The sequence below is a fragment of the Sorex fumeus genome, unplaced genomic scaffold (genome assembly GCF_029834395.1).
Source record: "Sorex fumeus unplaced genomic scaffold, SorFum_2.1 ptg000035l, whole genome shotgun sequence".
NCBI classification, from domain to species: Eukaryota; Metazoa; Chordata; class Mammalia; order Eulipotyphla; family Soricidae; genus Sorex; species Sorex fumeus.
In genome coordinates, this window is record NW_026606092.1 from 23,049,044 (window position 1) to 23,062,887 (window position 13,844).

The 13,844-nt window shown below is 38.5% G+C and overlaps 1 protein-coding gene across 1 annotated transcript in view; it reads right to left on the minus strand.

Annotated features, from left to right (window-relative positions):
• The window catches only part of KYNU (kynureninase), a 140,917-nt gene extending 127,350 nt beyond the window's left edge, over positions 1-13,567 (minus strand). The window contains exons 1-2 of the mRNA XM_056117666.1: positions 13,347-13,567; positions 6,937-7,118 (exon numbers count right to left, since the gene is read on the minus strand). Coding sequence (XP_055973641.1) covers positions 6,937-7,105 — 169 coding nt within the window. The 5' untranslated portion in view covers positions 7,106-7,118; positions 13,347-13,567. The remainder of the gene's footprint in view (positions 1-6,936; positions 7,119-13,346) is intronic.
• Between the last annotated feature and the right edge of the window lie 277 nt (positions 13,568-13,844).

Below are 13,844 nucleotides of genomic sequence, written 5' to 3' on the forward strand. Positions count from 1 at the left end.
GACAGCTAGGAAAGGACCGGCTCCACCCTCATCCCGTGAGGCCCCACGTCTCATTACTGCGGACCCAAACCTTACTGTCCAGTGGCCTCTGGAAGATAACAGCCACCGAGTTGCCTATGGGGAGCAGGCGGAGGGACAGCACCCTTCCCCCCTTGGGGTTGCCCAGCAACAGTAACCTACTGCAGGGTCCAAATGCATTCCTGCCAAAATCCTCTGGGTTCTGAGATTTGTTTCATGGCCATTAAGCCGATTAATCAGGAGCCAGAGAGGGTGGCAACTCGGGTTCTCGTTGGGACGGGGAGGAAAGGGCTGGCTCTGCCCTCGTCCTGTGAAGCCCTGCATGTCTCGTCATTGCAGGCCCAAACCTGACTGTCCAATGGCCTCTGGAGGATGGCAGCCACTGGGCCTCCAGAGGGAACAGGCCAAGGTATGAACCTATTCTCACCTGAGGTGGCCCAGCGCCAGTAACCTACTGCAGGGACCAGACACATTTCTCCCTAAAACCTCTAGGTTCAGAAATTTGTTTCTGAGTCTGGGATTAAGAGGCTTGATCAGGAGCCAGAGAGGCTGTTCCTGAGCGGCGACTCGGGGGTCTCGTTTGGACGGGGAGGAAAGGGCCGGCTCCACCTTCATTCTGTGAGGCTCCGCATGTCTCGTCAAGTGAAGTATCAAGTTAAATAAAGCTTTTCATTTATTAATAAAGCTCAGTTGCCAGCTAGGAATAGGAGGCTTATTTTGATGAAACTTTCTGTTACAGTCAAAAGCAAATATTATATTTAAAGAATTTATGGCAGTGCCTATATCATTTACTTATTGTTGTAATATTTCCTTAGTACCAAAAACTATGAAAAGGTAACAAAGGTCAAGCTGATCAAAAAATCAGTGCTAAGAGTTTTGTGGTGGGGCTGGTGAGTCATAGATCTTAGAGGCATGTTACTATGATCTCTAAATCTGTATAGTATTAGAACTCAGTGGTAAATAAACAATAATTTAATGTTCAAAAGATAGTATATAAGTATGTATTGAATAAAAGTGATTCAGTATGAGGCTATGCATTATATTGATGAGCCTTAGTACAGTATGTACAGTAATAAGATAAATTAAAAAAATAGCATTTTTTTATTTGAAGCATCATGATTTACAACACTGATAACCAAGGAGTTTCATGATCATACGACATTCCAATACCACAGTATCCACCAGAACGACTACTTTGCTCTATCATTGTCTCAAATTTCCCTCCTAACTCTCAACTCTGGTTTACCAAAACATTCAGTTCTGTAAACCAGTTCTCAGGTTCTATTGTCTTTGACTATTTGCTTTTCTCTTGTTATGTTTCTTTATATCCCAAAGGAGTGAGAGAATTCTGAATCTGACCTTCCCTTCTGACTGACTTCACTCAGCTTGATTCCCTCTAATTCTATCCATGTAGTGGTAAATTTTATTTCTCAGTGTCTACCCAAAGGCCCCCAAATACTATTTTCAAATGATATTTGCACGCTTATGTTCACTTAAGCATTACTCACCATAGCCAAAATATAGAAAAGGAATAGAGTTCCCCAAAACAGATAAAGACTGAACAAAGAAATGGTGATATATAAATGTATATGGATATATATGTGCATGCACACAACTGAATATTACTTGGCTCTCAGAAATATCAAAATCAGAATAACATTTTAATTTTCTGTGTAGACCTTACACACGATCTTTTTGTTCCTGAAACTTTAGGGTTTTATATTAACTCAAAGAACTAATGGCATTCTATCTAAGAAGACATTAAGAAAAAGACAACGGGAGGTGAATAGGTACATGAAAAAATGTCTCACATCACATATTAACTAGGGAAACCCAAATCAAGAAAAAATGAGATATCATCTCAGTGCAGTATGAATGGCAAACATCAAACATATTGAGAAGAATTTGTGTTGGTAGGAATCAGGAATTCATCCACTGCTGAGAGAAATATTGTCTGGCTCAACTCCTAAGAAAAGTAGTTTGGTGATTTCTCAGTGCAGTAAGAATTAAGTTGTCATATGACCCAGCAATTCTACTTCTGAGCATCTACTCACAGGACACAAAAACATTCATTCAAAAGGACATATGCGTGCCATTATTCATTGCAGCACTTAGAACATATGTAAGAGCATCTCCAACATTCAGGAAGTAGGTGTTACGAGATATATGGACTATAAATGTGTGGCAATATTAGAATGAAGTACAACACAGCTATAAGAAATGTCAAATTCATGCAATTTTCTACAACTTGGATGGAATTGGAATGAATATATGTTAAATGAAGTATCTCAGAAGGACAGACACAGGATGAGTTCATGTGCAGTACGCAGAAAAACTGCTGAACAAATGCAAGGTTTTAAAGGGTGACAGGCGGTATATCTTCATCACCTTGAACCAGAGGTCAGGAAAGAGGGCATAATGAAAAAAAAATCAAGGCAGTGCAGTAAGAAGAAGTGGACCAAAAGTAAAGAGTGGTAGGACCCTGGCACATCAGTGGTGGAGAGAGGTATACCTATATATCTAAACCACAGAGTCAACAACACTGAAAGCAGGCCTTCCAAACCACATGGACCAAACTTAAAATGCACCTGCACAGAAGGTACTTAAAAAAAATACAGCATTGACCTTTATTTGAGGCCAGATAGGTTGCACTGGATCCAGCTGCTGACCACTCAGCCTAGCAAGGCTGGACACCCAGGTGCTGTTCCTGCTGCAGCCACACAGGCTTAGGCAAGGGAGCCCAGGGACCTAATGCTACTGGATGGGGGGTGTTGGGGAGGGAACCTGAAGACACTGGCGAGGGAAATTGACACTGGTGTTGGAACTAGCACTAAGAATGCTGCACTGAAACTCAACTACGAATTATTCTTCACTGTCACTGTCACTGTCACTGTCCTCCCATTGTTCATCGATTTGCTCGAGTGGGCCCAGTAACGTCTCCATTGGAGACTTTGTTGTTACTGTGTTTGGCATATTGATAGCACAGTGGCAGGGCGTTTGTCTTGCATGCAGCCAACATGGCCGACCCCAGTTCGATTCCTCCGCCCCTCTTGGAGAACCCAGCAAGCTACTGAGAGTATCTCGCCTGCACGGCAGAGCCTGGCAAGCTACCCGTGATGTATTCGATATGCCAAACAAATTATTCTTCATTTAAAAAATATTCCTGAGTTATAAAGTCACTGTCACTGTCACTGTCATCCTGTTGTTCATCTATTGCCTCGAGCAGGCCCCAGTAACATCTCCTTCGTCCTAGGCCTGAGATTTTAAAAAGTGCCACATGTGAGGCTCTTTCAAGGTCAGGAGAATGAGACCCATCATTGTTACTGGTTTTTGGCATACTGAATATGCCACGGGAGTTTGCCAAACTCTGCCGTGTGAGCAGGATACTTTTGGTAGCTTGCCAGGTTCTCCAGAGTAAGAACTAGATAATTATAGTCTCTGGGTCTTGGCCGTTGATGGGATTACATGGCACCAGGGGCAGTTGGTGGGTGTAACGCCTACGTACTGGAAGATCGGGGATCTGGGTGGAGGAGGCCCCGGTCCCAATCCGAGCAGTCTTGGAGATCTACTCCCCAGGTCCTGTACACCTGTGTTTCTCTGCCAGCTCCTTCATGTGTGAGGCTCATCCAAACTTGTGGGAAGTGGTCTTAAGCATGGCTGTGACTGGAACCAGAGGTCTTCAGCTGCCGGGGCTCTGCTCAGGGTCGGGGGCGAAACTCAACCCACCCTCCTCCAAGGGGCCCTGGTGAAGACAGCCAGGCATGGAGGCAGGAGACTCTGTGCTGTTTTCTTCCAGGAGCAGGGTGTTTTAATCTCTGGGTCTTGGCTGTCAGTGGGATTACATGGCGCTGGGGGCAGTTGGTGGGTGTAACGCCTAAATACTGGAAGGTAGGGGATCTGGGTGAAGGAGGCCCCAGTCCCAATCTGAGTTATAAAGTATGAAAAAAATTGCAATAAAATCTTTTTCCATGGTGAAATGTAGTAGATCTAGTATTGAATTTAATGTAGTACAGAGATTTGAACTTCTGGTAGTGAATTTAAACGTAGCACATAAACATACTGTTTGTTCACTGATGCACATCTGAAAACTCTATCATGTTAAAATTTAATTTTGCTCCAATAAACAAACAAGAAAACACTCAGACACAACCGAAAAAAAGAAGAAAGAAATGGAGAACTCAGGTACAGACAGCTGACTGATGAAGATGTTCAATGTAGGTATGAGGTTCTGGGTTAGATCTTCAGCACTAAAAATAATTGAGCAGTGAGAGAGATAGTACAGTGACTTGGGCACTTGCTGTGCACTACGCAGACTTGATACCTCACATGGTCACCTGAGTCTCACCAGGAGTGGATCCTGCGTGAGAGTGGAAGGGGGTGAGAGAGAGGGAGAGAAAGGGGGGCATAGGGGTGGGGAAGAGCGTGGGAGAAATGGGAGAGGAAGGGAGGGGGAAGAGGAAAGAGAGAGTTGAGGGAGAGAAGGATAGAGAAAGAGAGAAGCTGCAGCCACCAAACCTGGTGGACCAAGACTGAATCATCCTAACGACACAGCTGTCAGAGTTCCCAGTACTGATAGCCCAGTAGGAGCACAGAAAATTAAGTGGGAGAGTTGACTAGAAGCCCAATCCCACCTCTCCCCTCTTTTCCATTCTCGTTCTCTCCTTTCCCTTCCCCTCTCTTATTTCTATTTCTGGGATTTACTCTATGAAGCTCACAGACTACTTATAACTCAAGACATCATTCCTGGGGGTTATAGGGTGATGATGTGGTGCTGGAGCTTGAAGCCGAATTCCCAGGATGTTAATTATTATTCTAGCCCCACTGTCTGCTTTTATCACTCATGAAAAGAAATAAGATAGAGTGTTTTTTAAATATAAGTAAATTATATCAATAAATGAAATAGAGCCCTGATTCCAGGAATCAGACTAAGAAGGTGATAGCTTATCACACCTCTGGACACCTCAGAGGTGAAGGAACATATTGAAGCAGAATCATCACAGTAAAAACTGTCAGTCACAGGAGGGTCATTGGTATTTCTAAGCCTAACACAATTTTTAAAATGAAATATGTTTGCTCTTAAAAATGACTAATGTACACTTTTCTCTCCCATCACAGAAAGTGTATCCCTAGATTTAAGGTCTTAAGTTTTGCATATTTTTATTTTTTAATATTTCAACTAAAGTGATCTTTTGTTCTTGAGTCTATAAAGACATAGATTTTTCTTCTGTTATTAGAGAATATCACTTATTACATGCACATATATTTGTCCCCTCAAAGTTTATATTGACATATATTAAATTGAATATAAGATTACTTCCCTTTTCATTGTTTTATAATTCTATATGGTACTATCCTAAAGTAACTGGGCTTTGAAACAGTGGCAAGCAGAATTTTTTTTGCTTTTTGGGTCATACCCAGCGATGCACAGTGGTTATTCCTCGATTTGCACTCAGGAATTACTCCAGATAGTGCTGGGAGGACCATGTGGGATGCTGGGAATTGAACCTGGGTCCACCGCATGCAAGGCAAATGCCCTACCCACTGTACTATTGCAACACATCATAAGACACTCTCTACCCATTTTCCATAATTCCCACACTATATTTCATGCAGGTCAGACAGTAGACAACAAATCGTAGAGCGAAGAGGGAAATATATATATATCTCGGAGAGCCAGGCAAGCTACTGAGAGTATCCCACCCTCACAGCAGAGCCTGGAAAGCTACCCGTGACATATTCAATATGCCAAAATCAGTAACAACAACGGGTCTCATTTCACTGACCCTGAAAGAGCCTCCAATATGGCACTGTTGGGAAGGACGAGTAAGGAGAGCCTTCTAAAATGGCAGGGCTGGGAAGAATGGAGACGTTACTGGCACCCACTCAAGTAAATCAATGAACAACAGGATGACAGTGATACAATGATACTACCCTAAAGTACTTAGTAATATATAAGCCAAACAACAAATGATCTAATTTCATCCTAAAATCATAATTGTTTATGCTCTTAGAGATCTAAAATGTCACCTGACTCAATTTGTAGGAAAATGAAAACTAGGGTCTGCTACAAAATATGTGAACCAGTTTTTACCATATTTCTTTTTTCTTGAGACAGTTTGAAGAGCTAATGTGAATATTTTCCATGCATGAGAATATAGGTTTGAGACCTATAACTGCATGTCCAAAAAGCAATTCTAAGAGTGACTCTGAGCAGTTCTCTGGAATAGACACTAACCACCACTGAGGATGGCCACAAATTCCCCACCAAAATTACATCATAAAAAGTATTTTCATATTTGTATTCTTGTTCTACCTACGTTTATCTTTTCAAGAATAAATTATTCCAAACCAGCAAAAGAATCAGCATATAACTTTATTTAGAAAAGAGAGATTCAGTATGAATTTCTTAGGATTGATTTTTTGAATAATGTTTATATGTGCCATTGTATATAAAGATGGCTATTCACATGGCATCCATCCTAATATATCAAAATCCCCAAATAATATTTCCTTTAAGATAAATATCATGCAATCATAAACGAGGTGCCACACAAATAAGAGATTTTAATACCAGGCTGAAAAGAAATTGTTTTGAGCTCTAACTGCTCAGAGAACAAGTGAATGGAACTGCCTATAATTTTCAATCAGTTGCTCTATTGTTCAGAGAAGTAGATGACAGTATAAGCACTCTGTAAGCATCTTATTTGGAAGAGGAAAGGAAACAAAGAATCTGAGGATAAGGTAGGCTGACAGGTTGATTTAGTAGCACATGAAACCTGCTTGCTTTTTTTTAGACACAATTGTTAAGAAGCTATTCTGTAATGGAACAAAGATTTTCAAAGATTTATGACAAATACTAGCAGTACAAGAAATAAATTAATAAATTGATTAAGAACAAAATCCCTGTCGCATTCTTACTTGGAGGTAGATCTTTCATCTTCGGAATATGAAAATGTTCTCTGAAGTGTTTCAACTTATCTTCCTCATCGAGGCGCAGGGCAACCCTCTCGTCTGTTGGCTGGCACCTAAGTTCAGATGCAACTCGTTGTACTGTGTCAGCTGGTAATTCAACAGGTGGAGATGCCATTATAAGTTGCTCTCTAAAATTGGAAGAAAAAAAGATATATCTGCTATAATTTTTTTCTGCATATACTAGCACTGCAGGTAAATATCCGTTTTGTTATAACTAGAATTTCCATCTACCCAACCTCAGAAATTATGTAATTAAGCAAGCAGCAGTGAAAACCAGCTTGTATATATTTTCTCCACATATAAAATGAATGAAATAATAATAAGTTAGATTTGTTGAAAATAGTAAATTTAGGCAGAGTGAACACTCACTATTGTTAGCTTTTTCCTCCATTATTTTCTGGGTAGTGGCCATTTTTGGTTGGTTGGTTAAGTTGGGGATCCTGCCTCTTAGATTATAAGGATTATTCCTGGCTCAGTTTGTGGGGATTACTCCTGATGGTCTTTAGGGGACCACATAATGTGAGGGGTCAAACTTGGACCTCCTATGTACAAATCACGTGCTCTAGCCCATTACATCTCTCTCTAGCTCCAGTGAGTTAGATCATTTTCATTTGTTTTTTTTTTTTTGTTTTGGTACCATAACTAGCAATGCAAAGGAAACTATATAGTGTCAATTAAGCTATTATTCCAAGTTCCAAATTAGTAATATTTAAATCTATATAAAATCAAAATATAAATATTTAAATCTATATTCTAATATTGAACCAGGAGGTTACAATACAGTTGATTTCATAAAAAATATAGAAATACAGTGCCCACTTGACCTGCTTTTCTCCATACATCTCCTCAGCGACCCCACCCCAAATGATTCTCAAATCATAGTTTTAAAACTTGGAGTATGTCTCCACTAGGTCATTTTACAATTTACCTGTTGTGAATAAAGACATATTCATTAAAAAGAATAATTTTATTTTAAATAATGCTTATTTTATCTTAAGAAACTTTATTTTTAAGTAATTCTTAGGAATTTGGGGCACGTGAAAAGCAAAGAAGCCTACCAGCTGTTGCTGTGAAACGTCTTTCTTTACAGCCATACATACCATCTTACAGCACAATAGAATTGCCTAGTTTGTGTTGAAATTAGTTTGAAACCACATTCTACTCTGTTAAATACTGTTTAATATTTCTTATATCTTTGGAAAGAATACTTAATCTTTCTGAAGAAGACAAGTGATAAAGTGCACTTGTTGAAATTTTATTCATTTTCTATCTATATTTTTAAATTTCTTTTTTGGGGAAATTGAAGCAAGAATAGTATTTAGAAAAATAAATTATCAGAAGATTCACTTACATGTCTCTCCATTCAGTTATCCTTTCAAAAAATACTTTTTCAGCATTTACTATGAAGTTTCAAGCACTAGCAGAGAAGCAATGTATAGATATTATATAGTAAAGTAAAGTAAAGGCCCTCCCGTTGATCGTCGATTTTCTCGAGCGGGCCCAGTAACGTCTCCATCGAAGACTTTGTTGTTACTGTGTCTGGCATATCGAATACTCTCGGTAGCTTGCCGGGCTCTCCGAGAGGGGTGGAGGAATCGAACTCGGGTCGGCCATGTTGGCCGCTTTTAAGGCGAACGCCCTACCACTGTGCTATCACTCCAGCCCAGATATTATATAAGTAGTGACATTTGTGAAATTTTCATATTGTGGAAAATAAAGAAATAATAAAAAAAATAATTTCTGATACATCCAGGTTTTATAATAAATTTATACCATAGTAAAAAGATGGTTGCTAAAGTATGGAATAAGTTTCTTGGGAGGTCAGGTTTAGCTTACTAAGTCCAGAGTATGCAAAAAGCAAAAACTCTCCCCCCCAAAGTCCTTTGTGAAAAAATTTAGCCCCACAGTCTCTCCACTTCATCAGTGCTGTTCCTGATACAATTATTGTGATACCTTTAGTTTGAACAGTGCTCTCATGTGCTAATGCATTTGAAGTTATGGTGGTCTCTGTAGATCCCACATCAGGCTGTGATATTTTACATTCATCAGCCTGTGATACTTTACACTCGACCACAGTGCTCAGTAAGGGTTGTGCTCCTCTTGTTGTGTTACTTGCACCTGTGCTTCCATGGAATTGCACTCTTTAGTGGAATCACACGAGTTTTGATAAAAATTCTCCCTCGTGGTCACTTTGGAGCTTATGCATGTACTACTCCCCAGGGAAGGCACTTTTTGGCCATAGTGCTAACACATCGTTCTAGTTGCAGTGCTCACAAGAGCTGGCACCTTTTCATGGCAGTTGTGGACACATAGTTGAAGCATGACTGCAAGTCACTTGTAGCACTGGCAGAGAGCAGAGCGAAAGGGTCAAGCAGCAGTTTTCAGGCTCATATTTGTCATATGTGGCCATAGAAGAGATGGGAATTTATGACTACATGCTTCCAATGCAAGCAGTACAAGCAACTGAGCTATTATTCTCCTGATCCCACACAAGTATTTCACAATTAGGTTATGGAGTCAAGCATGAGACCTGGACCTAGAGGTAGATAACAGTAGGATATAAGCCTGAAGTTGGAGAAAGACTTAATTTGTTTGCAGATAAACCAATGCACTAAGAAAATTGTCGAGGAGAAGACTACAATATTAGAGAAACAGTGGCAGAAGTTAGCCATGAACAACTATGAAGGCAAGGGAAAAATATGGATATCTTTCTAAGTTTAATATGAAACTATTGAAACTTGAATTGTTATGATTTAATCCTATTCTACATTAATAATATACCTTTTCTGTTCTGTGATGAGTTATTCATTCAAAAAGAGGCAACCAAGGGATATTTTAATGTTACAGAAAAAAACAAACCGGTAGGCTAGGAAGTTAAGAGAAAAATAAAATTGTTTGAATTTATGAAATATTTTGAGGTACAAAGAAAAATATCTGGTGAAGGCAAAGGAATGGTTTTTAACTTTGGTATCTAAGCAAACATGTTATAAATGGTGATAAAACGGACTGGAGAGATAGCTCAAGATCTGGGTAACCCAACATAGCCAGGAGGGACATCAGAGCATTCAGCTAAGTATAACACACAGCAATACTAAGTGTGGTCCCCAAACCAAAGGGAAAAAAATACATGTCTAGTGATAAGACCTGGGTATTTCAGTCAATAGGTAGAGTAATTTTTGGCACACATTAGGCTTTGGTTTTCATCCCCAGCATCCAAAATAAAGGGAAAAAGGGAGTCATGCGAGAAGAAAGGTAGCATTAAAAGGAAGGAAGAAGGGAATTTTGAGAGGAAAATTTTTTTTTTACAAAGATCATGTTAAGTTTGAGATGAGCTCTTGGGACCAGTGCAATAATACGGTGGGTAGTATATTTGCCTTGCATGTGTCCAACCTGTATTTAATTCCTGACATCTGTATGGCCCCTGAGTACTGCCAAGAGAAATTCCTACATGTAGAGCCACGAGAAATTCCCAAGCATTGCTGGGTGTAGCCCAAAAGCTACAAGATAAATTCAAAAAAAAAAAAAGAAAAAGAGACCTGTATATTCATGTAGAAATAACAAGCTAACTATGAATTATTGAGCATTAGTTAATTTTGTGGTGGAAAAGAAAATTGGATCACGAGGTAGTTAGTGGTTTTCAATTCATAACCTGAACTTAGGTGTACTTGGTTTGGGAATTAAGTGAAACAAACCAAAAAGATTCAAAAGCTCAAATTATGGGCCAAAGTGATAACCCAGTAGTCTGGAGAGCACTGTAGGAAAAACAGACTTAGTCACTGTACTATATGGGCCCATGAGAACCTCCAGAAGTCACTGCTAAGCAATGATCCAGAAATAAACTCTGAGCACTGGCAGGTTAAGTCCCCGAAAACAAAACAAAAGAAAAAAAGAAAGGAAGAAAGAAGGAAGGAAAGAGAAAGAAAGAAAGAAAGAAAGAGAAAGAAAGAAAGAAAGAAAGAAAGAAAGAGAAAGAAAGAAAGAAAGAAAGAAAGAAAGAAAGAAAGAAAGAAAGAAAGACAGACAGAGAGAGAGAAAGGAAGGAAGGAAGAAAGAAAGAAAGAAAGAAAGAAAGAAAGAAAGAAAGGGAAAGGAAAGGAAAGAAACCAAATTGTTAAGTCAGTTTCCATTATTCTTCTGCCCACAGATGCTCTTCTGATTCCAACCTATACAGTGTTAAATCCATAAAGTTGGCTACATCAGAGTGTTACATATTTGTAGAAAAATCTTCCTGTTTTCTGATTTTAAATTCTTCTATTTATATTGCCTCTTTATTTTTAAGTTATCAATGGTATCCCGTGGTAAGCCATGTTTCCTTAAACATATACAGTTGCTTAGCTTCATCTGTTTTTATTGCTTTGGTATTGGTAATGTCTCCCTATTTCTTTATTTTTTTAAAAATTTTTTTGTACAAATGTCAATTATTGTAACATTCATAATAATAATTATTTCAATATCTGACCATGCTACATTACTACCTTTCCTCTTTGTCAACACCCCAATCTCTGATTTTTTGCAGGGGTTTCTCTTTGCCTACAACCTTACTTCCCATTCTCTAGTTTCAGACCCTAATTTCCCCCCAGAGCCCAGACTCAAACGTCATTTTCTTCTTTAGGTTTGTCAAGATGTCCCAGACAAAAGTAGTATTCATCCTCTGAGAAATTGTAATACTTATGCACACACATGCTCTTAAAATAAGTAATACATTATGCCACATCCTATTCTTGTTTTGATACATGTGTGGGTGGAAAGGATCAAATATAAACATGCTTAGAGTTTAATTGGATTCCAACCCAATGCAATTCCCTGCTTTTTGATGAAGAAATCTGCCTTTTTGGATAGAGAAGACAATCACTCTATCAGTTGACATTATGAATTGCCCAGTCACAGCTAATTAAACATATACTGAACACTTTATCCACCAAGACCTTGCACTGTTTTGTCAAAGATCGATGAAAGACTTGCTTTAAAAAGCTTGAACAGAACAACCCTGATGTTTAGCTAACCATATAATAATTCTTTCAAGAAACTGAACTTTGAGATAGAACTATTCTTTCTGGTAGAAAGAGGAGTAAAAATGTTAAATCATCATAAAAGAAAAAGAAATACAATGGTACAGTTTAAGAATATTTTCATTTCTTAGAATTAAACTGAACTAGGTACATGGGAGGCAAGAGGTCACTTCTGGTCTTGCTTTTGCTGCTTTTATGGGCCCATAGTTCATGTTTGATTCAGTGGCACAATACTTGTTCCTAATTGTTTTCAGGACCTGTCAATGCTTGGGGATATGCAATACAGGGGTCAAATGCAGGATCTAATATTACTATTTATGTGTTTTGATACTTTGACTCATATCCCTGATGCCCAGTCTGTACAATTCTGTAAATTGTCTATAGACTGTAAAACCCTGACAATCTTAACATTAAAAAAAATACCTCTTTTTTATGAAATCATGAAAATAAGTATCTCCTAGTCATCCACAGGTCAAAGGTCAAATAGTTAAATAAATGCTCTTGAGTACTCAATGGTTAATATTTACACATTTGCAAGTTTCAAGCCTGAAATGACCAAACTAAACATAAAAGTTCAAAGTTTAGAACCTGATAAACAGATTACCCAAAGAGAATATAGCTTTTTAAGAACCAAAATATTTATTTTTATATGTTCACAGAGCAATACTTTCTAAAGTTATTGAGAAATGAGTTAAAGATACATCACTGTCACAGCAGCGTAGCTCATGGATTACACCTAGTTTACATAAGCTACACGCTGAGCTTCACATGAATGAAGACAACACATTTTCTCCGAAGTTACTTCTAAACTAGCACTCCACCCTCCTCAAAAAAAAGGTAAATTGAAAAGTGTAATTCTCCCATTGTTACATACAAAAGTATGTTAACTTTTCATTATAAGGCACATCTTTCATAAAATAAAAACGGGAAGAAACCTCTCTTAAAAATAAATAAGCACTTTCACTTCTCTTCATAATTAATTATAGCTGATACGAAAACGAAAGTTAACAGTAAGCAAAGGGTATGAGACATATTATGAATTCTGACATCATTTTACCATTTTAACTCTAGGAATGATATGACCAAGTGCAGTCATATATCAGTAGATGAATTACAGTGTACTAATGTAATGAAGTGTTCACTACATTAGAAAAAAAAATCTTCATTTGATCCCAAAATTCAAAAGGGGTTGTGCTAGCCAATTTTATGAATATAATTTGGAGTAAAGACAAAAAAAAGAACAGGCAGAAATCTCTAAAAAATTGTAAAGATATCAATAGAGCAACTATACTTTTGAGAGAATCATCAGAAAGTATGTAAACTGTAAATGCTTGTCTCAGTGCTTACCTTCAGTGTTCCACAGAACTCCTGCAGTTGAAAACAAAACTAACCCTTCAAGAGTCCCTGGAAATATAAAAGGGTCAGGCCTCAGGGTGAGTAATTCAAGGCCCCTCTGCTCAGACTCCACCCTGTGGGGAATTGTTGAATTAATTTAAGTTCCTCCCACATTCCTATTCTGATTGTAGATCTGTGAATGAGAAATATCTAAGCAAATTAGCTGCTGCCTCAAACATCAGTTTATCCTTACATCACATTTCCCTTAGCACTTCTGCCCTTTAGACTTCTATGAACACTTCTGCCTTCTAACTAACTACATAGACCTTTTGACTGAGCTGAGCCATGTGGCTCATCCTGTAAATTCTAAAATGTTTATTCATTAAATTGTACCAAACTGGTTCTACAGCCCCTCCCTATTGGTCTGGCCACAGGAAATGAGACAAACACATAAGGAGACAAAAAGATAAACAACATACAGGACTATACAAACTTACGGGTCCCCTGGGG